General features: G+C 43.5%; 1 protein-coding gene across 9 annotated transcripts in view; it reads right to left on the bottom strand.

The window, feature by feature from the left end:
- CELF4 (CUGBP Elav-like family member 4) overlaps positions 1-25,391 on the bottom strand; it is a 671,901-nt gene that overhangs the window by 44,195 nt on the left and 602,315 nt on the right. For 8 of the 9 annotated variants that reach the window (XM_035309065.1, XM_035309063.1, XM_035309066.1 and 5 more), the window contains exons 6-7: positions 12,828-12,971; positions 3,025-3,172 (exon numbers count right to left, since the gene is read on the bottom strand). In XM_035309065.1, coding sequence (XP_035164956.1) covers positions 3,025-3,172; positions 12,828-12,971 — 292 coding nt within the window. The remainder of the gene's footprint in view (positions 1-3,024; positions 3,173-12,827; positions 12,972-25,391) is intronic. The other variant, XM_035309060.1, reaches the window with a different exon arrangement.

Below are 25,391 nucleotides of genomic sequence, written 5' to 3'. Positions count from 1 at the left end.
ATTGAAGAAATGTTCTTCACCCTAGCAGCACACTGTGATGGGTTAGTCCAACAACACACTACCAACTACTTAAATCTCCGTTGGTACTTTAAGAGAGCCAATAAGATTCATGAGCTGTTTCTCTATGTTCTGATTTGAGCAGCCCAAGAAGAATATTTCATCTCTTTTCTTATACCCTGAGCAGAAAAGCTGCTGCTTTCCCTTTGCTTATTTAAATGGTGTTGGCCTTTAAAAATGTCCTCAGTGGGGATACTGGGAGCCAGTGGTGGCAACCCCAGTCCAAAGGCAATGCTCAAAGCATATGCCATCAACTTGCAAATCACAAAGGCTAGTTAAAATTTCAGTTTCTTTTCTGGATCTCTCCTTTATTTGCATAGGCAATGTAAGTAGTTTTTTTTCTAAAACTGCAGCAAGGGATTTGCGCTTGCTATTTTGTGCATGTGTAAGGAAGTTTAGGCATATTCATTGCAATTCTTTAATTTTCTTCTTTTAAAGAACCCCCTGGAGAGGTCAGATCTGTAGTTGGAGGAGGACTGGCATAATGCCACCACAGAGAACAAATGGCAGTGCCGCATGCCAGTTGTGGATTTCATGTTTGAGGCATCTCACTGCAGCTACACCAGGTGCAGATTTACAGCATGGAAGGAAAGGGGGAGGAAGGGAGGAAGGGAGAAGGGTAGAAAGGAAGCCTAAATGAACTTTCATTTCTACTTCTCTCTTTGCAGTAAACAGTGCGGCATAAGCAACCAGGAAGACCCACTTTCCCCTCAGATCGTACCAACGATGGGAGAAAAGCATAATATGCACCAAACTTTCAGAGACATCAAACTAATTTCCTTGCAACTGTGGACTATTGTGCAAGATAAACCTGATTCTTTTAGGGAATCACCAAAATGCAGGCAAATAGGATAAAGTTATTATGGTCTGAGTTACCCACTGGGACTGCCTACTGCTCTGCATCGACTGCAGGCAATCCAGATGACTAGTTCAAACTGGATGTCTCATTTTTGTATGGTTAAAGCCACATGAAATGCACCCTGTCTCTAGTCTGTTAGATCTGCCTGGATCCAAGACTCTTGAAGTTCCCAGGTCCTATGGGAAATCATGAACATCAATGGACTCATCGATGGCCTTGACCTGAGAAACCCGCTGTCCTGGGGGCTGCATCAGGAATGCTGCAGAAGCAGGGTCTGGTCTGAAAAGGAGGTTGAGAACCTGTGGGGCCTGAGGATACCAGCACAGAGGCATGGTGCCCAGCCAGTATCTCCAATGCCTTTAGGAATTCTGGGTTACCAAAGTCTTTTTTCTAGCAGTTTTTCTTTTGCTTAGGAAAGATCAAAACACATTTTTTTTCTCAATGTTCCAAACACTTTTTCTAACGCCTGTTTTTCACAGAACTTTGAAATGTTTCATTTTCATTCCAAGTCAGAACAAAGATATACTTCAATGACTGGAAATCCTGCTATGAAGCAGAATGATCATTCTCCATTTGGCTTTCTGAATGCTAACAAAAGCCAGCAGGAGAATTCACTTTAGGCTTCAGATATCTCCTGGCTACTCAGAAATCGCTGCTAGTGTTGTAGGCTTGCTTGCTCAGACACATGTGAAACATTTTCTATGCATCTTATCACAAGCTTTGTGAGTGTGGCAGTAACACAAGGAGTCATTTCAAAGTCTAAACATTTCACCCAAGAAATAATTGTCAATGGACATTTCCACACCCCTTTACAGAAGTTTTTCATGAAGTAAGCTACACATTCAAGGTAAATCTGCAATAATGCCAAAATGCGTGGGCTACATGATTGAAAATATGTCATAAGGGAAGTGCAAAATCTGCCACCATGGAAGAGATCAAGGGACCATCTAAATGAGCATCTTATTTTTGGTACTGACCAGTCATGGGTGCTCTGGAAAGCATGTAAAAAACATGAGCTTTCTTTCCTCCTGTATTCTGAGAATAAGAGTTTAACAGTTCCCAGAAGCAGTGGGCATCTCAGAAGAGAAGCAGAACTTAGACAGAAGAACTAGGATACTTTCCATGTCCTGGATATCATGGCAGACACAGGATTTGTCTGTTGTACCGGTATTTACACACCTATGTCACAGGACCGCTAATTCTAAAGACATTTATATGCAAAAGGGCTTGTGCTCTTTTGTGGTGAGGCCATCATGAGCCACAGCCTGGATTCAGCTTTCCAGGCCCTGAGAGCATTTGAATTCCAGGCATTCTTTGTTTGACATTCTCTCTGCTCCCACCAACACAAAACAAATCTAGCTAATGCAAATATGATAATCTTTCCAGCAGTGGGTTTAGAGGGTGCACATATAATTAAGCCACTTTTCTATTTGAATTCGCAGTAGCTTCATCGACTCTTTGTTTATATACTTATCATTGTGTAAACATATATTTCAAAATGTATGGTGTAAGATTTTCAAGTCAAGCACTTTTTCTTGGTTCTCCATAAGTTCATGTGGAATGAGATCTATCTTTCTTTCTCCTCTACACCCTCATATTCTAAGACAATCTGACCCAGTAGCTGCTGACATTTTTCCCAGCTACAGATTGCAAAGAGAAGCTAAGCTGTGTGCTAATGGGGAGGTTTTCTTTGGCAGACAGAGGTTAGCAGAACTGGATTCATTAGAACTGGATTCAGCAGCCTCCAAGCCTGCTCTGCCACAGTACCTTATCTCCCTGCCATCCCGTGTTTCTCTGCCATGAGGTATCTTTCCTGGCTGCTCCATACATGCCACCAATAGACCAGCACAGATCACTGGGGGATGTTTTGTGATGTGACATTGATGATAAGAGACACTGACCCCCAGCTGGCCCTGGTACTGGCAGATGCTCCCTCCTTTATCCCCACCTCTGCTCCTTCCTTCTGGTGACCTTCACCACCAAGACCTCCATTTTAGAAAACACCTCCTGGGTAAGAAGCTGACACATAACACATCCTTCCAGGTCTCCTCTGCCATGTGGCCAGATTTTCCTGCCCTTTGCCCTTTCCACCCCTCCCGGCCCCTTACCTGAGGTTGGTGTCATGGGGGCGGCCGCCAGGCCGTTCATGTTCAGAGCCGCCATCTGCTGCATCTGGGCCGCGGCGAAGGCTGCCATGGGGTTCAGGTAGCCGCCCTGCGCCACCGAAGCCATGATCGCGGCCTGCTGCTGCATCAGCTGGAACAAAGAGAGCAGGGAAAAAATATCACGCAGTCACCAGCAGAGCAGCCTGGGGCACCAGCGCCAGGACGGAGGCCAAACACCAGGGTGTGAGGGATCCCTCTGGTTTGAGATGTCAGCTCACCACGCCTGTGGTACCTCCCCAACCTAGACCTTCTTTCTCACTACAAGGGGCAAAGTGTATCATTGCAGCTTGAGGTCTTTATGCCCCCACATATACAGTGTGTTCCCCACTGTGGAGGTGTCCACAGAGTGCTAGACTCAGCACTCTGACTGCCAGGCCCTTCCTTGATGAGAAAGGCAGAGAAAACACTTTATATGTTGCTGAGCAGAGAGGTTTCATGGCTTATGTTGCTTGTATCAAAGCTCTGGGAAAGCAGTGGTGGCTGCTGAGGGGAGACCAGTGTATGTGGAGCAGTGAGGAGTGAGGTTCCCCTCTCCAGAGCAGAAAGCTTAGTTCTTTGGGAATAACTTGACCCATTTTCATCTGGTAGTGAGAAAAATCACTTTCTCATGTTGCTGGGATTTCCTTAATCTTTATTTTTTTCTAGAATGTCATCAGAATACTGCCTCTCCTAAAGCACCTACTAAAGGCAGAAACAAGGAACCTGGGCTATATTTTCAGGCATTTTGCCGTAGAATTTTGGAAGAGAAGGGTGGCAAATGGGTAAATATGCTGGAAATGCTTCCTGTATTAAAACCAGACCTTGCTATCATTATTTTTCACTCTGAGCCTAACTCATGAACAGTGCAGTTCATATGTACAGTATGACTGCAGTGGGCCAGTAAAACGCTCCTGGCGTGAAGGAGAAGACAGCTTAGTTGAAGCTGCCTGTTGTCTCCCTTCTCTGGTGCCGTACAAAGAGCCAGATGAGGTACCTCTGAGGTCCTGTGAGACAGTGTCCAACCCCCAGTAGTGACCAACAGTGGATACTTAGAGAAAGGGTAGGGAAAGAGGATGAGAAGAGACTGAAAACTCACTCTATTCATTCCCCAGCCTTTGGTAACATATGACTTGATGACAACAACAGAGAAGGAAACTATTTTTTATAAAGATTTTAGAAGTGACTCATGTCTTTGCTGTCTCCAGGATGACTTTTGCTGCTCTCTGTGATTTCACTTTCTCTCCCATCAAGAAATCACCCTCTGATGCAGTTGTTTAAGCACACAGGATACACTTCTCGGCATTAAACAGATTTCAAAAGTCACGACAAAGAAGTCATGACAAAGTTGTGAGAAAATCTGACAAAGTCACGACAAAATCTGCTTCTTACTGTTTAATGTTGAAATATTGGCTAAATTGACTGTTCTTACATATACACACTGAAACAAATCATTGAAATCACCACTCTCACTCAAATGCTGAAAATTTAGTTGTCACCGTCTGTGAAGAGACAGAATTAAAGGATGCTCTGCCACTGATCTGCTGTATAACTGTGCACAAATTGTGCAAACTTGCCTTGGTTTCTCCAGGTATAAACCAAGGCACAAGATATCTGTCTCCCCATGCAGGGGTAACTTCAGACCTACAGATGAAGAGTGCTGTACTAGAGTTGAGTACTGTTATTTTTGTAGCCTCATGCAGATTGGTGCCAAGGTGGTGGCTTCCCCTTTGATTGTTAATTACCCTTTTTTATTGTAACCTGCAGAAGACACTTTCACATTTTAATTAGTGATATCCTGTTCTTTGTAATTACTGATGGAGTGATTAGACAATCTTTTCTATTATAGCACAATGCTGATTCCCCTTTAAGGAGTACATTTGTGTCGTACATTTGTAGGCATCATTTGAGTTTATTCTCCAGATGAGGCACTGAACAGGTGATTTTATTAACTATGCCAATGAAGTGAATGAGGAAAGGGGAATCCATCCATCTTTAACACTGGACTGACTCCAGCACTAGGTGTACTGACCCATATCTCATTTTCTGTGCCAGGTACTTTCACCTGGAGACAGCTGAGGATATAACTGGCCGGTTGCAGAAATGATGGCCAAGACCTGTGCCTATAGGATCCATTTAGCATTGCTGATCCAAGTAGCATCTCTCTGAGATGGATGCAGTTGCAAGGGCTGGGATCAGACCCAGTCCGGCCTTAATTGACTTTTCTCTGTGTTCCTCCACACCTGATCAGAGCTGCACAAATAAATACGCCCCAAAACATAGAGTGACCTACAGCTGGTCATGTGTGTGCTATTGTCAGTCTGGCTGGCAGATAATAACCTGGAATTTGTACCAGGGACTTTCCTTAAGACTTCTAGGGCAGACAGTGGACTTTGATTTTGACATTTCCATTTGTCAGATTCTGTAAACTAAATACAGATGGGCTACATCGGAGTTAGTCACCCATTATGGTTGATGTGATAACAGGCAGAAGAGTCTAGGCTAAGATTCATCTCTCCCTTCTGTACCCAATTGCCTCTGGACAGATGAATTGCAGCTTTGTTTCTTCCTATTGACTGCATGTGAAGCCCCTGGTGATCAGTTCAGCTGCACATACTGACACAGGTGAAATCATTCCCACTCCTTACTTGGCCCTCAGCGGATATTTTTGGATGTCGGTTCCCAACCATTTAAAAGAAAAGTGTTAATCCTTTTTTTTTGTTTGTTTCACCTTTGCTGTAAAAGACACAAGGCTCTATCTACAAGATACTGTTTTGCCAATGGTAGTACAAATGATTGTGCTGCTCCAAAGACAATCTCCATTTTGCACTCAGCAGAGCTAAGCAATCACTTGTGACATTATTTATGGCTTATGCAACTTCCTTTCCTGCTTGTAGATGTTTCTAAGCTGTGCAGAGTAAACTCCACTATGGCAGGTGCTTCTCCTGGTTTGCTTCTTCCTGGTATGGCTTGTTGTTTATTCAGAGAACTTTTAAGTTTGCACTGGAAGATGTGTGTTTGGAGACAATACCTTGGCTACGTGTGTACCACCTTTTGCAGTATAATGCCATACATGTATTTCTGTCATAGATCTTCAGAAAGAAGAAGAAGAAATTTTCTCTCCCATCATGAGAGGAGGAAGATATTCTTAACCTGCTCACGACTGCTGGAGGTGCAAGGACTACAGCCTAAAGCTTGGTGTGTTTCAGAAAAAACAAAACCATTCAGATAAAACTGGACATACTCCCACAGAGACTGAGTTGGGAGCTTGAGGAGCAAAGAGGTTAAGTACAGCTTAGGGTTAAAAAGCTAATGTAGTAGAAATAAGCTAAGCTGTGATTTGAGAAACTAGGTTCTGTTGCTTCTCCTCTAGCAGGCATCCTCTAGAGAGTGGTCACCCCATTTCTGTAATGCTCAGTGCTCTAGGGATACCTGGGCTGCCCTGGAGAGCTGGAAGCCCCCCCCTCGGCATAGTAAAATGCAGAGCTGGAGACCTGTACCTCACGACCCAGAGGACATACAGCTCACTACAGCCTTCAGAGCCACCCCATGGGGTAAACGTGGATCTCCTCCAGGGCTGAAAAGAATATAGTATCCCATAGTTGAACACAGCCATGCAGCCCAGCTAATTGACTTTGCTTCATTGGCTGGAGAGGGGACCCCAACTACGTCCCATCCTCACCCAGATATCACACCCTTTGCAACATGCCAGCACCCTTTCGCTTTCATGTTTCTCATTAACGCCTTGAAGTTGCAGACCTTTCTATTAGGTCGGAGGTGCTCAAGGGTAAGGGCTAAGGGGGAAGAAGAGGGGGACTTTCCCAGCCCAGCAGATGATGGTCACAGCATGGCTGATGGTCACAGCACTGCTGAGTGCAGAGGCATTGCAGGGGTGGGAGGACAAGAACTTGGTCACCTTGAAAGAAGCTGACAGCACAGGCCTACCTCCTTCCACCCACGTGGCTCCAGGGAGATTTACAAAAAGAGGGCAAGTCCTTAAGGGTCACTGGTCTTTCTTATAAAAGCACCAAGGCATTCCCAAGTGAGCTAAAATAAAAGTCACCCTGCTCCTTCCCCAGCTCCCCCCAAAGACAAATGTCCCATCCACTCTCCTTTCACTTTGAAAGAGGCCCAGTGTATGATCCCAGTTAATAAAGCTGAAGAAAGTGAGGCAGTGACCCCACCAGAGGCAAATCAATAGCAGCAGGGCCCGTGGGTATTGTGTACTTTAAAATATGCCATTTGAAATGCAGATTTTCCCTGCCTGGGCTGGGGCCACAGAGCACTAATCAGAAAGGCAGCAGCCTTATTATCTTAGTCTGTTCCAAGGGGACAGAGGGGAGCTTTTCCCTTCCTCATTTGGAAGGACGTATTTCCTTCTGCCTCTCTCACTTCCTTGGCATGATCTTTGCCTCAGCATTTAGAGCTTTTTCCCATCTGATTTTATGGATTCGTTCCCTCTTTCCTCCAACCTTGTCATTATTATTGCTCAAAATTTTATCTTCTGAGGAGACCAGGAGTTGTTACCAAACCACTCCTTGCACATGGACGGCATTTATAGAGCTATGAGCCTGCAGTCCCCTTCCCAGGGTTTGAGAACCAATGGGGCATCTGGACAGGCACTGGTGAAGCTGTCTAAAGCATGGGGAGGGGTAGTACATGACGGCTGGTCAACGGGGAAAGGTGGGAGGGTTCACCTCATACATTTTTGCTACCTCATGTTGAGGAGGTTGAACTTCAGATGGCTATATCATCAGTGGATGCACAGGTACCTCCACAGGGTTATCCATCATATCCTACCATGGGGGATTTAGACAAAGCACAGCAAAGGGTAGTGTTTTGCAGCACAGTTGCACCGAAGCAAGAGCTTTCTTGGTGCTTGCTGCCAGTCCTCCTCCCAGAAGTGTGTCCCTGTGTGGTCACTGCCAGCCTAGAGGAGCGGGGTGGGGACCCGTGGCCAGAGGTGGTGTTGGGAATGAGACGGCCACCTCTGGCACTGGGTGGCTGTCAGACAGCAGGGTTGTGCAACTGCACTCCAGGAAAGGAGATATTATCCTTTTCCTACAGGTGGAACAGATGCATGGAGAGATGAAGTGACTTACTCAAGGCCAAAAACACCTGCTAGAAATAGGACAAGGATGCTATGGTCAACATTTCCCCGTCTCCAGAAGAAAAACATGTGAAATTGAAGAAGGCAAAGAGGAGAGAGAAGGATTATTTCTGATGCACTCTTTTTGAAATAGCGTGGTCATTGCCCTTGGAGAAGGCTTACTCTGAATGATCTGATGACCTTCTCATTTTTCTTTTCAGTGTTATTTTCTATCCTCATATCTGAATCACCTGATGTTTTGTTTGACTAATATTCTTCATTCAGTAATAATAATAATAAAAGTAATAACAACATCCTACGCTTCTCACCTCTAACGATCTATACAAACACTTAGCTAATTAATCCTCATGGTATCTCTGTGGTAGGAAGAGGTAAGTAAAGTGATCAATCAAGCAGTAAGAAGACTCGTATTTGGTAAATCACAGAATTGACAAATTCATGACTGTTTTACCTAACTGGCCCTTGGGAAATAAAAACATCTTCCAAGCCTTCAAACAAACTTAAGGTATTTTGACAAATATTCAGAAGGGTTCTTCCTTTTTAAATTTTATTCTTATATTATATATATAAATTGTATTAAGACCAAAAAAATTAACAAATGTGTTATGTATGGATTCATGTGTCTTAGTGACTTTCTGAAAACTGTTACACGATAGTTTGGATTTCTAACTTCCTGAAAACTGTGAATAAAAAAAGAAATATATATATGGAGCTCAAATGTGCAAATGGCTAAGTCATGGTTCACTCCCTGCTACTCAATTTTTCTGAAATACCAGGGAAATGACAATCAGAAATATGGTATTGGCCCTGCTACAAAGTACCATGACTTCAAAACAGCTTCCTCTTCTGGAACAAATCAGAACAACCGATATGCATAACTGGTAGTATATACCAAGTATACTGTCCCATTTTGCTCATTTAAATAAAATAATTATATGGAGAAGACAGTCTATCTATATAAAGCAAATTTTCCCTGATTTTGTAGGGCTAGATTAAAAAATATATATATCTTTCCAATATAAATTTACAGTATGAATTGCATAAATGCTGGAAAAAGTGATACTTTTCTTCAGTGCTACCTCAAACCATTTAGCAGAATTAGCCTTTCAGCTCCCCAGGAGCAGGGAGGCAGAGGTGGGCAGCTAGGTTTCATGGTCCACACCATAGAGTCACTGCCACCCCAAAATCCCAAGGTGACCACTTCTTATTATGACCGAGATCTATGCAGTGCTGGATGTACCCAGACACGTTGCAGGTACCGTCTGCAGTTCAGGAGCCAAGGCCATTTGCACTTTTTCAGAGTGAGGGGAGCTGGGATTTACTGAGGGGAAAGGACTTGCTCTAGGCCAGAGAGCAAATGTTACCATTGTCTGTGCTGCCTCTGTCCCCATCTGTCCGTTTTCACTCAGTAAATCTATGCCTGTCCCCTGCTGCAGGACACAATCAGTGCCACGACTGGAATTTGGCCAGGACACCGTGGCTAACACTCCCACCCTATTTTTTATGCAAACTTGATTTATGACTTTGATCTTATTTTAAATAATTTAAAAATTAAATAATTTATACACTATCTGTCATTTTTCCAGGGCTCCTTCCTTTGTTCTTGCTTAGCTCTTCTTCATTTTCCCATCTTCCCAACCCTTCTTGGTCTCTGCATGTTTCCTGTTCTTCGTTGTGGGGCAGTAGTGACCTGAGACAGTCGCTAAGCACTTGCCACCTCCTGCACAGAAAGAAGAGCTGGAGGAACTGCTTATTTGGTTCAGGACTGTACTACCAGCATTCATAGTCTGGTTTGACTTTTACTGCTCATGATTTCAGGCTTAGCCACCCCATTGCTTACCAGAATCTAAGAGGGTGCATTGTGCTGCAGTATGTGCCTGCAGGTTTGTTCTCAGCTGGCAGCAGATCAAAGGTGGTGCTGCTTAGCATCAGCCTCCTCTACAGGCCGAGTTCAGACCTGTACCTCAAGCTGGATTTAACTGAGGCTGCAGAAATTGATGGCCAACTCATGTGGATCCACAGGAACCTGATAACAAAAAGGGCTGGTGCCCATACATGCATAAACTAAAATAATTAATTGCCTCATAAAAAAAAAAAGAAAAAATAAAAAAAAGAAGCAGCTAAATGAATCTGGGAAGATATTGCTGGGGAAAGGAAAAAAAAAAAAAAGAAAGAAACAACCCAAACAAACTGAAACAAATTAGTAAAGGGACTCTGGGAGCTTTAGGGAACCATGAAACCTGACTTGCCTTGAGCTGCATACAGAAGAGGTGAGGTGGGTCTGATGTGACTTTCTACAACCCTGAAACAGCACACAGAGTTTGTGCCAAGCTTTGTCCTGTTTTCTTGCAGGTGGCACATGAGGGGGGAGGCAAAAACCCCACGCAGAGGAGAATCCCCACTGCTTGCTGATTTTGTTGCCTCTGGAGCTGAGGCCATATGGCTGCTGAACCTGAGGACTAGTTGCTCGGCTGACACGGGGCCGTCGCTGCTATCAAGGTTAAGGTTGCTTAAGCTGAGGTCGAGTGGCTTGGCAGGGAGCAGCAGCAGGGAGTGAACCATGACACGGCCATTTGCTGAGCTGCTACGGAAGCAACTTAAAGAGGAGCTTGGGCCCAGAGCACTCTTGGAAAGCATGCTAACGACTGTCAGTCAAATACTGATGGACTGAGACCCTTGCCACCTCTCCCCAGTGGCACTGCTTGATTTGTAAATCCGGGGCTGCCCACTCATCTCTCAAATAAGTGCACCGTTTGAGTTTCTGCTGAACTGGCCACCTTGATGCATGGAAACCTCTGTGTAGGAGCTAATTCAGCCTCAGTGAAGTGGATGGGGTGAGGGGACCTCTCTGGGGGATTCAGCAGGCACCCACTGCCTAGGGACACCACATCCTGCTCCATGCCACTAGAAGCTGCTGGTTAACCAGCTCTTGTAGGACAGCTTGGGAACTCGTATGGTGAGGTCAGTCAGGGCTGGACTGCAGTGGGATAGCCGGGAGGACATGCTATGAGTACAAATCAGTGTCTCATGCTCATCCTGACCTCACTATTAAGCACTGAGGCAGTTCTTGAACTTGCATTACCACCAGGTCCATGTGTGAAAATCCATGGAGGGGTGGCATGAGAGAGAGCCATGTCCCTGAGGGAGACTGGAAAATAAATAAATCTGGCCATCATCTTCATTTGTAGATGAGAAAATGAGACCAGGGGGGTCAAATGACTCACCCAAGGTCACACAAGTTGCTGGTGGCATTGCCAACAGCTGTCACTGCTGTCCTGCTCTTGCGTTTTCACCGTTTCACCTTCCCTCCTCTTGACTTGCCTTAGCTCTTAAACTTCAGTTCGGGCTGAATAAAAATACCACCCCCCCCCCCCCCGTCCCCGGCCCGAAACGATAAAGCCAACACCCCCGGGCATATACGAGGTGCCAATCACCCTGATATCTAAGAGCCAGCAGTCCGGGGTGGATTAATCGGGACCGAGGGAACGTCACACAGCCTCGGCGCTCCCTTCCTTTCCTTTTGTGTGAGCCTGCGAGATGAAGCAGATAGGGAGAGACATAGATAGGGATGCTGATTGAGAGACAGCATCTGAGCAGGCTCTGGGTGTACAGGCGCCACACGGAAATGTGATCCCATCATTTAGACAGCTCTGAAGTCCCCAGGGTAATTGGTGTCACCAGCTTGTCATATCCAATGGGTCAAGATCTAAAACTTATTCTTCCCCCCTTATTAGCATATTTACCAGGAAAAAAAAGAAAAAAAAAAAAGAAAAAAAAAGATGGGTCCAATTCTGTTTTCACAGCAGTCAATAGAAAAAATATTCATTGGTTTCAAGGGGAGCAGGAGCAGACCCAGGAATTGTTTCCACTCCTTCTTCAGAGATAAATCCTCACTCAAGCACCTATCCTCAGAATGTCCTGTATTGTCTAGTGAAGAATAGATGAAGGGAACTTTTGTGGTGTAAGGATGCAGATCTCATCTGCTTTTGTATCAGTATAACTCTGGGCTGACTCTTTTATCATGGCAATTATAGGAATTAGTCTAGATTAAAAATGAATGTAGCTAAGAAGAGTACAGTTAAGAAGAGATGTCCAGAGCATCAGGATAGTGGTGTCTTTATCACCTCTCCAGCTGCCTGATTGATGCCAGTAGCATAATGCTGCAGCCACATTTTTGCTTGAAAACCTCTGCAGATGTTTGTCCCCAGCTGCCCATGGGTATCCCTCCTGTTTATTCCCCTGGTGCATGGGGCAAAGATGCTGCATCCCCCTCAACCCCCCTTTTTTCCCCCTCCTATTTTTAGCCTAAAGAAAGCTTCTACTTATGCCAGAAGCATCCATTCTGGGGCTATGTCAGGAGCCCAGAGGCCCAGCATCCAGTTTATGTGTGTAAAATGGATACCAAAAGTTAAGCATCACAACACTGCTTTGAATAGCTGACGCGTTTTCCCAGTGTGCTTAAACAATATTGCTTTGGAGAGTCAGAACTATATGTGTGCATATATCTGCTTTTCCATTTTATAATGACACAGCTTTGCTCCCGTCATTCAACTAATGAGGAAATCACTGGTTCCTATTTTGCTGCTCATGTGTGTTTTTGTGCTCTCTGTGTGCTAACCCTGTCTCCATTAACATGCACAGAGCCAATGTTTATACTTACTGCCTGTGCATAGGCGCCATAGGCTCCAAACTGGATGGCCATGGGGTTGAACATGCCCATTTGTCCCGCCATTTGCTGCATGCGTCTCATTGTACGCTCCTTGTCTGTATCTGCAAACTTCACCACCAGGCTTGAAGAGGCTCCCTGCAGGACAGGAAACAAAAGGAGACACACAAGGGAATTAGCCAGGTACACATCAGCTCATGCAATCCATACAGCACACACGGACTAGGCAGTTTGGGATTCAGCTGATGCTGATTTTTCCCACACAAACTCTCTGGGCCTCTGGAATCGGACCTTTGCAAGAGGCTGAGGGAAGGAAAGGACTCTCTGGGGGGTGAATAACTGAGGCCAGCAGCCCATTTCCTAGTTTCTTCCAAAATTCAAACTTCCAGGCTGTCATAAATATTCTCTCTGCAAAAGTTGTTGCCTTACTCTTTCAAATTGTAGAAAACCTTCTGGCCTGTAAGCTCTCAGCAGAGGGCGAGGATCTGGACTCAGTGCAGCAAAATGCAGAAGTTTTTGCTGAAGTTATGTTGTGGGATTTGTGAATTGACAGACTTTGATGGAATGTGTTAGCTCTGTGCATGGCAGACCACTAAGATGGATTGCTCTTCCACACTGAGGTGTCTTGTAACCCCTATGTCCAGTGAGAAAGCCTTGCCTAGCCTTGGAAGCAGGATTCAGTATGCTGGGTAGGGCAAAAGTCCCCTCATCAAGCAACATCTAGACAACACTGTTAAATCAGGGGAGTAAAATAGGACCTGAATTCCCCATCCCTGAACAGTAAGGAAAAGACAGGCTACCACAAAAGAGGCACAATGTAATGCTACATTTTTTCTGGGCAAGTTATACAACGTTTGCGTTCTGTCTGCAGTCACCACTCCTGCAGAACTACCAATGATCATGAGAGCTGGCTGCAAGAGTCTGAAAAATGTAGAGCTTTTGGGAATGAAAGGAATCCCTCTCCTTCCCAAAACAAGATGAAAGGTTAGTGACTAAAATTCTTAAATTTCTGATAGGAGGGAGAGATGGGAAGAAATAGACCTGCTTAGGAAGGCATGCACTGAAATTGTTTTGGCTGGCTCCAAGGCCTTCCTCACTGCATGGGTTGCTTGATTCCCTACAGTGCGGTGTCCCCAGGGGGACAGGGATGCAGCCCCGACAGCAGGCAGACAGTTGCCTCAGGAGCTGGGCTGCCACCGCGCCTGGGGAGAAGGGCAGGTGAGCTGTCAGGAGACTGACAAAAAGCAGCTGAAATCATCGCGTTCCCATGGTACGCTTCCCTTTTGACACACTGGTATTCACTGATGGAATTACAGTCAGTGGGGAGACGGCAATAGGGGAGCGCCAATTCCGTGCCAGAGGAGCTGGGCTGTTGTGGGGCCCTCTGTTTTCCAGCAGAGGTGGGATTACGTGGGACTGCACATGGGGAGTGTAGTTAATTTGCTTACACACACAGCTATGTACCTGCTACCAGAAAAAAAAACAGTCTTGGGGAAAGAAGAGTTGCTCTGTGACAAATTGGGAATAGTGTAGTAAACAACAACCATGGACGTACATATATATAAGTCCAGGCTTTGCATATTCAATAGCCTCTCCAGATCCTCAGTTATGAATAAAGAGTTGAGGAATTAACTTGCTAAAACAGAAAACAATCTAAGGCCACACAATGAGCAATGTTCCCCTGGATTAGCAGCCTGCTCTGGGAGAAAGTGATTTTCATTGGCAAAGAATCTTTCTTTTTGACCTGTTACTCTTTCTCTAATAAATCTATAACCCACTTGAACAATGTGGTGAAGAACAAGGGGTTGAAAGAAGTGCTTCAGGAAAACAAAGGCAGGGAGAGATGAATGCTCTATTCAAGGGTGGAGAGCAGTCTTCAGAAGTTATCATGAGAGCAAAACAGAACAGAGGAGTGAAGGGGGGGGGGGGGGGGGGGGGGGGGGAAAGAAAAAAAAAAACAGCCAAGATTCCCTCGCATTTCTGCTCAAGATTGGGCAACTTTTCAGTTTTTTTTCAAAAAATCACATGATGTAGTTATTGATCCTTCCCCAAATCACACTCTTAATTGCAGCTCATCGACAAATGAATATTTTAATGCATACATTTCCTGCTAATTATCACCTGGACCAGTCCTTAATTAGATTTCAACACTCATTTAATTAACCCTGATCCAAGAGACTGTTTGGTAACCTGAATCTAATCATTTAAAGCTATTTGTAGATGTATTGGAAGGAGGCAGTGGTCCGCAGCAGATTGGGCTGTTCAGAGCTGTTGTTGTGGTTTGCAGAGCAGAGGCTGCAGCATGGTGGGTACAATACAGCATGGAGGATTTTCAGACTGAATAAGCTGAATGAGTATTCATCTCCACAAATGGGTTTTGAAGATATGACCTGTTCTAGATAGCAGGAAAGAGAAGTGAAAATAAGTTGATGTCTTCCTTTGCCTTTTCTTTCTATCTCTGTTTGCCCTGGAAGTCTTAGGGCTGGAGACCTGCCTCAGGAAATTGCTGATCCCTCACATTTTTGAAAACTAAGCCTTTATTGTAAATGACATCATGAAAACGTGGGTAAGCTCCATATGAAGTTCTTGCCCCTGGAGTGTTCTTCCCTCCTGATGTGAGTCACAGTGACTGCACAGCAGCCATTTGACCCAATGGGATCCAAGACTGCCTCTTATGAGATGTTTTTCTGGGTTGCCTGTCACAGTAGGAACTGGGGCCTCTTTGAACACCACTATTGTATACACAGGGCAGAAAGGCCATTGGCAAACAGAATCAAGTTAGAACACAGACCACAAAAAAAGAAATAGAAAAGGCAGCTTTTTTTTTTCAGAGCACACTGCAATGAGATGTACATGCAAGCAGTTAAAGATAAGTAGCCAATAGAGATGCTGCTCTGCTCTTGAATATGAACATTGACTTTGGGATCAATGCTTTCTATATGTGGTTCCTCATGAGCAGCCCTTCCACATGGCCTGAAGGAAAACAGGCAATGAACTCTACCAGGCCACCCAGTGCAGGATTTTTAGCAAAGGAGCCAAAAAGCATTCATCTAAAGCATCCACAAGACTACCTTCTACTCCATTGACTCATCGTAATCCACTAGATAACATTAGAAATACCACAGAATGGGCCAATTTTCAATGGGGTAAAAACTACAGAGCCCTTCTTCTGGGCTATTTATTGCTTCTGTGAGCAGTTAAACCATGGTGTAAATCACCCATTGTCTGCTGACAAAGGCAATAGGTCCTGTCTGCTTGGTCATTTATTAGTAATACATAAGCCTCACCCTTGCTCTCTCTGGTTGTTGGACTGGACATTACATTTCCCCAACCCCCAAGAGAGCTACAGTAGGTAAATCAATAGTGTTTGAAATATACTTTGAGATCTGTGTTAATTCTGCATTTTACCGAGGAAAAGACCTGTTTATTTCTCTGCCTTGCAGATCCACAGTCAAAAGAGACTATTATGAAAGTGAGCCTTCCTGCTGGTGCCTCTGCAATAGGCTACTTGGAATTGGCATTTATCTCCTTTCCCATCAAATCAACCTCCTTTTTCAAGTGCTTTGATATCTGCTGATGAAAAGAATAATATGAAAAGGGCTAAGTATTATTATGCTTTCCCCATTCTCTCTTGGGCCAGCAAGTCTACTTAATATGACTATCTTGCTTCCCGTCCCCCTCCCGTGAGCGGTAATGAATTGCTCCCCTTAGTCAGCAGAGTCAGATGTTCTTCAGGCTGGCGGGGTGAGGAAAAAGATGGAGGAAAAATCACCCTGCACCACACTCACTTTGTAATCCCTAATCAGAGTCCTCTGTGGGAAAAACTAATTTCCCAGCCTGTCTTGACGTGTGAAATAAAGTCATTCTTGAAAACAGGAGCTTGACAGGTCGCTTGTAAAATTTCATATTCAACTAAAAATAAAATATCCATCCATTGATATTTCATTTAAAGGCAAAGGAAAACAAATCTTTTGCCTAGATGTTGAGACTGGTTCCCATTAGTTATGCCCTTCCAAATGGAGGGTATGCACAAATTAAGTTTAATGTTTTGAACAGACCAAATAATACTGCACAGCATCAGGGAAATCTGCCTCTCCCTAGAACAATATTCATAGGCAAAGTTTTGTGAAGATGTTTCTTTGCAGAATATATTCTTGATTTTTCTTTCCTTGTCGGCCCTGTAAATCTTCTCTGACCCAGTATGTTACCTACCTCTAGAAAGAGTTAGACATACTTTTTTTTGCAAAACTGATGAATTTGGGCCCAATTCACCACAGCCATTAAGATAATGTTTTGCTTTAAGCTTAATTAATGTCCTAATGGATGCAAGCTTATACTTAAGTACTTTACTGCAGGGATGTACGTCTCATGAAGGTGGACTTTTATCTCACAGTTAGCTTAAATGGAGCCACTAAAATTTTGGACCAAAAATATTTTAAAATGGCTTGTTACATTAGAGCTCTAGTGACTAAAGCTCTTGAGCATAAGAGACCTGAATGTGTAGATCCCACTAAGTAGCTTCCAAAATGTCATCCATGCATACCAGCTAAGATGCTTAAATGAATAGATACTGCTGGATACTTCCCATTTGGGCAATCAGACTACCTTCTTAAGTGTCACCATGTGAAAGGGGTTGCTCATGCTGGACATTTTGCCTTAGCACTCTTCCCTGTTTCCACAGAAAGATCCCTGATCTTAGGCCTTGAAAACCAAAGGGGGATTTTTTTGCTTCTTTCCTTTGGGTTCCATCAGATCAGGGTATTTGGTATGACGTCTCCTAAATTTGAAAACAAAACTAGAATGGGGAGGTAGGGAGGGTTGAATTTGTGTATCTCTTCTGAAAAAAAAAAAAAAAAAGTGCTGCTGAATAAGCCAGCAGGGGGCTTGAACCCAAACCTGGGATTTTAGACAAGTGAGAAAGAAACTACTGTCCAATTAAAACTGTAGAGCAGAGGGAATTTTAGCTAGGTAGAGATGTAATTACCCATGCTGGAAGATGGCCAGAAGACCAGGACTAACATCCTTTCCCTCTTGTGAGATATGCTATGTTTTTCTGTACTCAGGGCTTCAATTTCGTGTCTCATCTGAAAGATGAGTAGGACAGCAGTCACTAGGAGCGATTTCAACTGTATGGTCCTGAGAGCTGGTTTAGACACACTTGAGACAAGAGTGACAGAGACAGAGTGGAGAAAGGAGGCATTCATCCAGGGCTGGAGTGACAGACCCTTTGATAATGCTGCTCCCTCGGTAGAGGGGATTCTTCATGCAGTGTCTAAGCAGAGAGAGTTGCTGCAGGTACTTCCCTTCACAGGTCTCCCGAGTTGTAATTTATTTGGAGTGGAAGCTTGATTTAGGTTTTACTTGCCCATACACTACTTAGCAGGTGTCTCTCTGAGCTAAAGTTATTGCTTTCCACAGGGCAACAGAATCATTGACTTCTAGTGACACTGTACCCAATTCTAATTAAAAAGAACTCGATATATAACCCAGGTATTAGTATGTCCCTCAGATCAAAGTCAGGTATCCAAACAACCTAAACTTCAAAGCTGAGTTCCTCGAGCAGGTCTGCATTTTTCAGCTCAGTCTATGTCCTCGCAGATTCATTCACCTTCCTTAATGCATCGTCAAATGCTAAGTGTTGTTACACCAGTAGGCTGAAAATTCTTTCCTGCTATTTAGAAATATGAAAGCAATAAATAATTCTTTTTTGTCTATTTGAAGAAAACCTATAAAACAGAATTAAAAAAAAATATATATATAGGTTTCTCTTTCCTATTAAGAATAACATGGTTTGGAAGATAATGTAGTTTTAGTTCTGTATTTATTAAAAATGTACTTTCCCTGGAAATATTCTAGCAATGACAAATACTGTCATGCCATAGTTTTTTTTTTTATATATATATATATAAATTATTATTACTATTGAAAAACTATTTGGTAGCTGCAGTATAGAACCCCATTAAAGCTAGTGTCTGAATGATCACAACTTAAAAGAGACAGTACCTCTCCTTCAATCTAAATAGAAAAGGATGAAAACAACAGAAGTAGAATAATTCCACTTCCATAAAGTGAACTGCCTGTTGTCACAGCAGAGTAGCATCACACCGAGATACATTTCAAGTGTGCATGTGATGCAGAAGAATACTGCAGTGGCACTGAGCTGCAAACATGCTGCACACAACAGGGCACCCCAGATCACTGTCAGGCTGTACCAGTTTGGACTGTTGCAGCGTAAAGCATGTTGCTTGACAGGGATAGTAAAACGAATTTGCATCTGAGGCGTGTTTAAACTGAAGATCCCAAAGCACTGTACAACTGCAGGGTCATTAATTGACACACATATATGCTTGTAGGAAGGTACTTGCATGCTTTAGTAAGGTGAAACGTGGTGAACTGAAATTATGAGATGAACTAGTGTAAAGCTCCAGTTTGGTGACTTTAAAAGAACAAGACATTTGTTTATGCTGAAAGATCTACATGTACCTCATTCCACTCCACCAAGACTGCAATGTCTCCTTGCTGCTGCATGGGACTTGGCAGCCACTGTTGCTGCAGGTACCACAAAGACCTTTAGGATGGGAAGTCAAGCAAATTTCCCTACTGATTTCATTTGCCAGGGGACATCTGAGGCAAAGACATGGTGTTTGATAAGATGGTTTACAATTGTAAATTTCTGTAGATTTTGATGGAGGATCTTATTTGAAAGTTATTGTTTTGATCTAAACATACTTTTGCCCTTTAAAGATTCCTTTTGATCTTTGCATAACCCATTTGGTAAATAACTACTGAATCACAACTCTGTATTTTGGAAAGGGATAGTAGTCTGCCCAGTACTAAGGTCTCTCTGCCGTCCATACTGATCTCCAATACCAGTCCAGGTCACATGTCTGAGCAGGGCCAGGAAGGAGTGGATTAAAGAGGAACAAGCAGAAGCATCCAGAGAGATTTAAACTTGATCCAGAGGCTGCTAAAATAAAAGAGATGGTCCCAGTGATTGAAATGAGGTTTGGAGCAAAAGATAGAAGGGGAGAAGGAGGAAGAAAGAAACCCCCCTTCAAAGCAAGAAGAGTGGTAAGGAGCTAATGCTGACACCTTCACTCTTCTCTGTGGCAGGAAGAACATGTCCTTATTACAGGATGGTAGTGCTGGCTTCTGGAGCACCCTCCAGAAAGCTGGGAACTTCTTTGCTAGTCAGGGGGTGTTTTATACCATATAAATGTCTCTGATCTCCTAAAAACATAATTGCTTGCAAATTATTTTAGCCCTCTCCCAGCTCCTAATCTCATCCAGGTGATGTTTTAAGCATGGTTAGCCTCATGGACCTGCTGTGGTACTGGGACTTGGGCAACACGAGGCTGTGGCACAGTCCAGTGCCTGCTTTCCCCCAGCCACCTCCATGACTGCTGGTTTAGTTCCTAAACCCCCTTGGACCCGCAGAGAGGCATTACGGTGCCAAGTAGCTCCTTCTGCCTAGGACGAGGCTGTGTGGCTCACGAGCAGCTATGCCTCTCATCCCATTTGGAGGCCGTGAATCCCATGGTGCGGAGGGAAGAAGTCTAGCGAGGAGGCCGGGGAGGATGGCCGGCAAAGCCTGCCACATCCCACAGGTCTCTTCACTGTCCTGCCAGATGCCTGCGCAGCTACAGCGATGTGACTGGAGAAGAAAAGCAGCTCTGATGAGTACTCCGGCCCCCAAAGGCCGTCTTTGGCGCCAGCATGATTCATACCCCCTGTCAGGCAGCCGGGCTGCCTGGATTTCTATTCTGGGACCCAGAAACATGTGATTTATTAGTTCATTTATGGAACAAGGGGGGAGGCAGGGAACACGGTCCTGTGATTTTATTTTATATAGAAATTATTAAGGGGAATTATGTTAATATTGGGACACTGCTGGCCCAGAGGATGTGAAATCAGCTGTCTTAGTGGCAGCAGCCGGGTGGGATAGTCCATGAACCCAAGTCCCCCTCTGGCCCTAACCTGCTGCCCAGAGGAAAGCAAGCCTCAGTTATCAGGAATCACAGGATTTAGATAGAATAAATGACTGCAAATTAACATCCAGGTATTAGGTGTCTTGTTGCTTTTTTCATCCCAATGGCCAACGCATGACTTTGTAAATGGTGTTTAGGTAGCATATCCATAAAAATAATTCATTACTGGAAGGAGGGCCAGGCCTACAGCTGTTGAGCTATGAATGGACTCCTAATGTGATGTTATTTTTTTAATAGAAGGAATGGATGTGTTGTGTCCATTCCCAAGTTAATTAAGCCAGTCTGTGTGTTACAGAAAGCCATTGCTTGGAGTGTATGCTTTTTTTTACAGAGCAGAAGATCAACAGAGAAGAGAAAAAAAAAAAAAGTTTGAGTTGCCATCTCCACTCTTTTCCATTAGCTCCTCCAGCAATCACATTGTAAAATGAAGCCTCAACCTTCTACATTTGAGGAGATAGACTTACATTGATGATAGCCCACTCCACCTCAGACCTTGTGACCTTGGGCAAGTAAATTTAGGGCAAATTCAGCTGGGAGACATGGAGGGCACTTACATGCCAGAATCATCAACTTTTAGCAGAGTTACCTTTGAAAACCCCTTCTGCCTGATCTTTCTGTATTGATGTAAAACATAGCTAATGACTTTCCAAATTTCCTATTTAACCTGGCAGCCTGAGGGTGTCAGCAACTCTATCCATGTGCTGACTGGCACAAGATGGTTTTTATTAACTGAGGACTGGAAGCCCTGCTGGAATCCAGATGAGCCTAAATTTTGTTAGTTAATTAATACTCTGAATCATGGTCTGTTTAGTTGTTATCTATTTGTATTATGGATTTGTCTAAAGTTCTGTTTGTTACCTAGATATTTTGAAGATGCTTGTGGGAAGTGAGGTGGTGGACTAATGTCTTTAAGTTTGGCCTTCTTAATTCTACATTTTCCAGACTTAAATATTAAAATGTAGATACCTAAGAGTCCACTAGTAATTCCTTCTCTGCTGGATCAGGAACAAGAATTGCTGTGATTTTGACTACAAACTGACTACATCTACTAATTGTAAGACTTGCTCATTCTCAGATGTTGTATTCTCTCATTTCTTCTTTTGCTTCTGTCTTGTGTCTGGGCCCTTAAGGGAGCATTCAGATGACGTAATTGCAGTCATTTTTGGTGTCTATTCTAAATCAACAGTTACTTGAGACCAACAAATGTCCATCTGAGTGGCGAGGGACGTTAACTCTAAGAGAAGTGTAGATGATAATATTAGTGATGACACTGAAGTTTTATAGTTTGACCATCACTTCGATGTAATTCAGTCACGTCAGTCCTGACCTTGGTTGTTAAGGTACTGAACGTAGACATTATTCTGTAAGAGGTATGCATGGTGCTCACTACAGAGCAATTCCATGCAGGGCTGATGATAGCCACATTTCTAATTGTAGCCATTGGTAAAAATCACCACAGAGTTGTTACGCAGAGGAAACCAAATAGAGTCTCTACGAGGGTGAAGAGTTTGCTCTTGTTGAGGTGAGACATGCAAACATGAAGCTGTGGCTTCACACGCCCCGCTCCCACATTTGCTTAAGTGACTAATTTGGTTGATTTCCTGAAGATGTGTTATGTTGGAAGTGTAATATGCTACAAGTTGTGAAGGAGTTGAACTCTCCCAACTTCGTGGAAATGACAAACCCTCCTTCCAAACACTAAAGGCTGCCATGAGCCCAGAGGGAGAATTGGATTGTGCAGCTGGATGTGTGTGTGTTTGCGAAGAAGGGAGGAGAGATGAGGAAAGTTTCTCCTATGAAAGAAATGATCCAATTTGAAGCAAGTCCCTCATGGGAAGAGCTGTGACAGAGGCTGCTCTGTTCCTGTTAATTTTCACAGTGCAGCTGTCAGCGGGTCTGTAAATAGTACTCCGCGAAGCCAACACTTCCTATCCACACATCAACCATTCAATTAACAGAAGAACAGAAGAAGGAAATAAAGTGCACCACAGCCTTCTATCACGGCTTTGATGTTTCCCAGCAATTTATGAAAGTGTACACAAATCTAATTACAAGCCCCACTGCTTCCCATTTACATGGAGCTCCTCAAGTTCAGAGCTGTTTATATAAAAATAATTGTTAAAAATACCTCAGCTGATCTACGGCATTGTGGCCCCCCACTCACCGGAGCCGCCACGCTGCTCCTCCCAGGGAGTTTCTGCCGACTCAGCACTTTGGTGCCAGCATGCACGCATAATAAAAGCTGCTTCCCCGCCGCTCTGCAAGTGAGACGCCTGGGCTACAACTTCATCATGCCCACGAAGGCCTATTTTCCTTCTTTCCTCCACCTGCTCAGTACTCCTTCTGCAGACTCTCAGAGCTTTTTCTTCCCTCCCTAATTCACCTAAATATTCCTCTGCTGTGTTGACAGGGGGTGAGAACAGCTGCTCGGCCAGCTTCCGTAATGGGGCTGTGTCTGAAGTTAACTTCAGTGTGCTTTGCAAAGCCTTAACTGCACTGTAGGAACGCAGAGCAATAATAATAGTCATAAATATGAGCCAGGGTTGCTTTCTTTGATTGGAGACCTGAGCATTGAAACCGAGGATGGCAAATCATGCCCCATTTTCTGTGAGTCAGAAGGAGGCCCACTGTACATAATGACAATGACACTTGTTTCTTGGGGCAATTTTTGATAATCCCGTATTTAAGTCACTCTCACTTAGTAATTCATTAAGCTAGATTTTTTTTAACCTTTTCATTTCACAATCTCTTACAGTATCAGAGGGTAGACTGAACATTGTATTGGGCAAGAAGAGAATCCCTTCATCTGACTATTAATCGTGCTTGGTTGGGAATTTCAGTACCATGGGTGAACTTCCAAGAAATATGGTGGGCAGAGGGTAGAAGTCAGCCTTGTTCATGGTGTTGTGTCATTTGTATTTGTAGATTAATAAAAAAATAGTAAATATAGTAGTTAGAGATCCAATTGGTCTGTAGCCTAACAATACTGAGTAAAAACTACATGATTTCATAGAGTCATACAATATTCTGAGTTGGAAGGGACCCACAAGGATCATGGAGTCCAACTCTATCAAATCACCAGTTTGATACAGGTGGCTACTGAGAAGACTTCTGAAATATTTTTTCCTATTAGTGCAGATTAGAGTTGCACAGAAGATGTAGAAATGGAAGTCCCCAAGTTAGCAAAGTTTGGGGTTGCATTTTTTTTTTTTTTTTTGAAGTTCAACGTAATTTGAATCTCTCTCTGTAAAGCAGACATCTGTTCAGTGCTTGTATCCAAGTCTCACATTTTCCTTTCTTTTCACAAAACCAAAGATTCCATATGAAAAGTAATTTTCATGGAAGATTTTCAGCCAGGCATAGATAGACTTGGGATGCTATTTCCTGGATGCAGAAGAAATGCTGCTGTTTGGCCAACCTGGTGCAGAAACTTCTATAGCTAAACAAAAGATTACTTAGTCTGTAATGAAGGAAGCCACCTTATAGCATTCTGTATGTCTTAACAGTTTTTCAAAAAAATAATGAATAAGAAGAGATATAGAATGAACATAGTGTTGACAGTGGGAGTGTTAGGCAAGTTCAAAATACTCAATGGATCGGGTATCAGAGAACACTGACGAGGGGATGCCTGCTTCCTGAATCCCAAATTACTTTAGTTGGGCAGCAAACACTAAAGATGGGATTCAGCTCCCCTTGCATTAGACATGAATTTAGGTGTCCACTCTAAGCTGCTTGCTCTTGGCACACTCAATGGGGAGGCAAATACTTCCAAAGCTGGGTCGGGTAATTTTAAGGTAGATGTCTGAGGTATTTGTGAGGACTCACACTGTGAAGTGAGGCCAAATTAAGAGCATTGACATCTGATTTTTAGATGGATAATCTGGGATAAAGTTACCAAGGAACTTTATCTTCAGTAAGATTACTGTGGCAGTGGCAAGCAGAGCAGAAGGAATTCAGGTGGCAATGGTGTGTCACCAGGGAAAAAAGGCAATTGTAGACTCCAAGACATCTGCAGGAAGCAAGTGGTTTTGCTTTTGTTTTTAAGCAGTAAGGGTCCTTTTTCATTCTAAGTTGCACTTCAGGTGACTAACTACTATTTTGTATCTGACAGACCATGGGAATCCAACACCTAGAATTAGCTAAAAAGCACACTTCTACTTGGGCTTTGGTTTGACAGGTTTCAAGATCTATTTCTGTACAATACAATACCTCCAGAGGTATCTATTTCTCCCTATTGATTGTAATAGAAACTTAGATAACAAGCACTTAGACAACATGATCTCAGTTCCTAAACTTTTAGATGTCTTCATTTAGGTGAGACACGTCCCACCTCAGTTATTCAGACTAATGCCATTGCAGAGATCTTCCTTATAATTAATGAAAGGAATTTCCATTATAATTTATTAAAGGGACAGACATGCCCAGAAGGTGATTTATCTCATCCTAGCACAGATAGGTAAGGGGAAGAAAGCACAAATCTCTAGAAATCTCTTTTCTCTCTCTCCATCCTTTGTGGGAAAACATTTGTAACCGATTACAAATTTTCAGGCTGTTAAAGCTAAATAAAATG

The sequence above is a fragment of the Oxyura jamaicensis genome, chromosome Z (assembly GCF_011077185.1).
Source record: "Oxyura jamaicensis isolate SHBP4307 breed ruddy duck chromosome Z, BPBGC_Ojam_1.0, whole genome shotgun sequence".
Classification (NCBI taxonomy): domain Eukaryota; kingdom Metazoa; phylum Chordata; class Aves; order Anseriformes; family Anatidae; genus Oxyura; species Oxyura jamaicensis.
The sequence above is the reverse complement of the archived record's forward strand: the minus strand, read 5'-3'. Positions and strand labels throughout refer to the sequence as shown.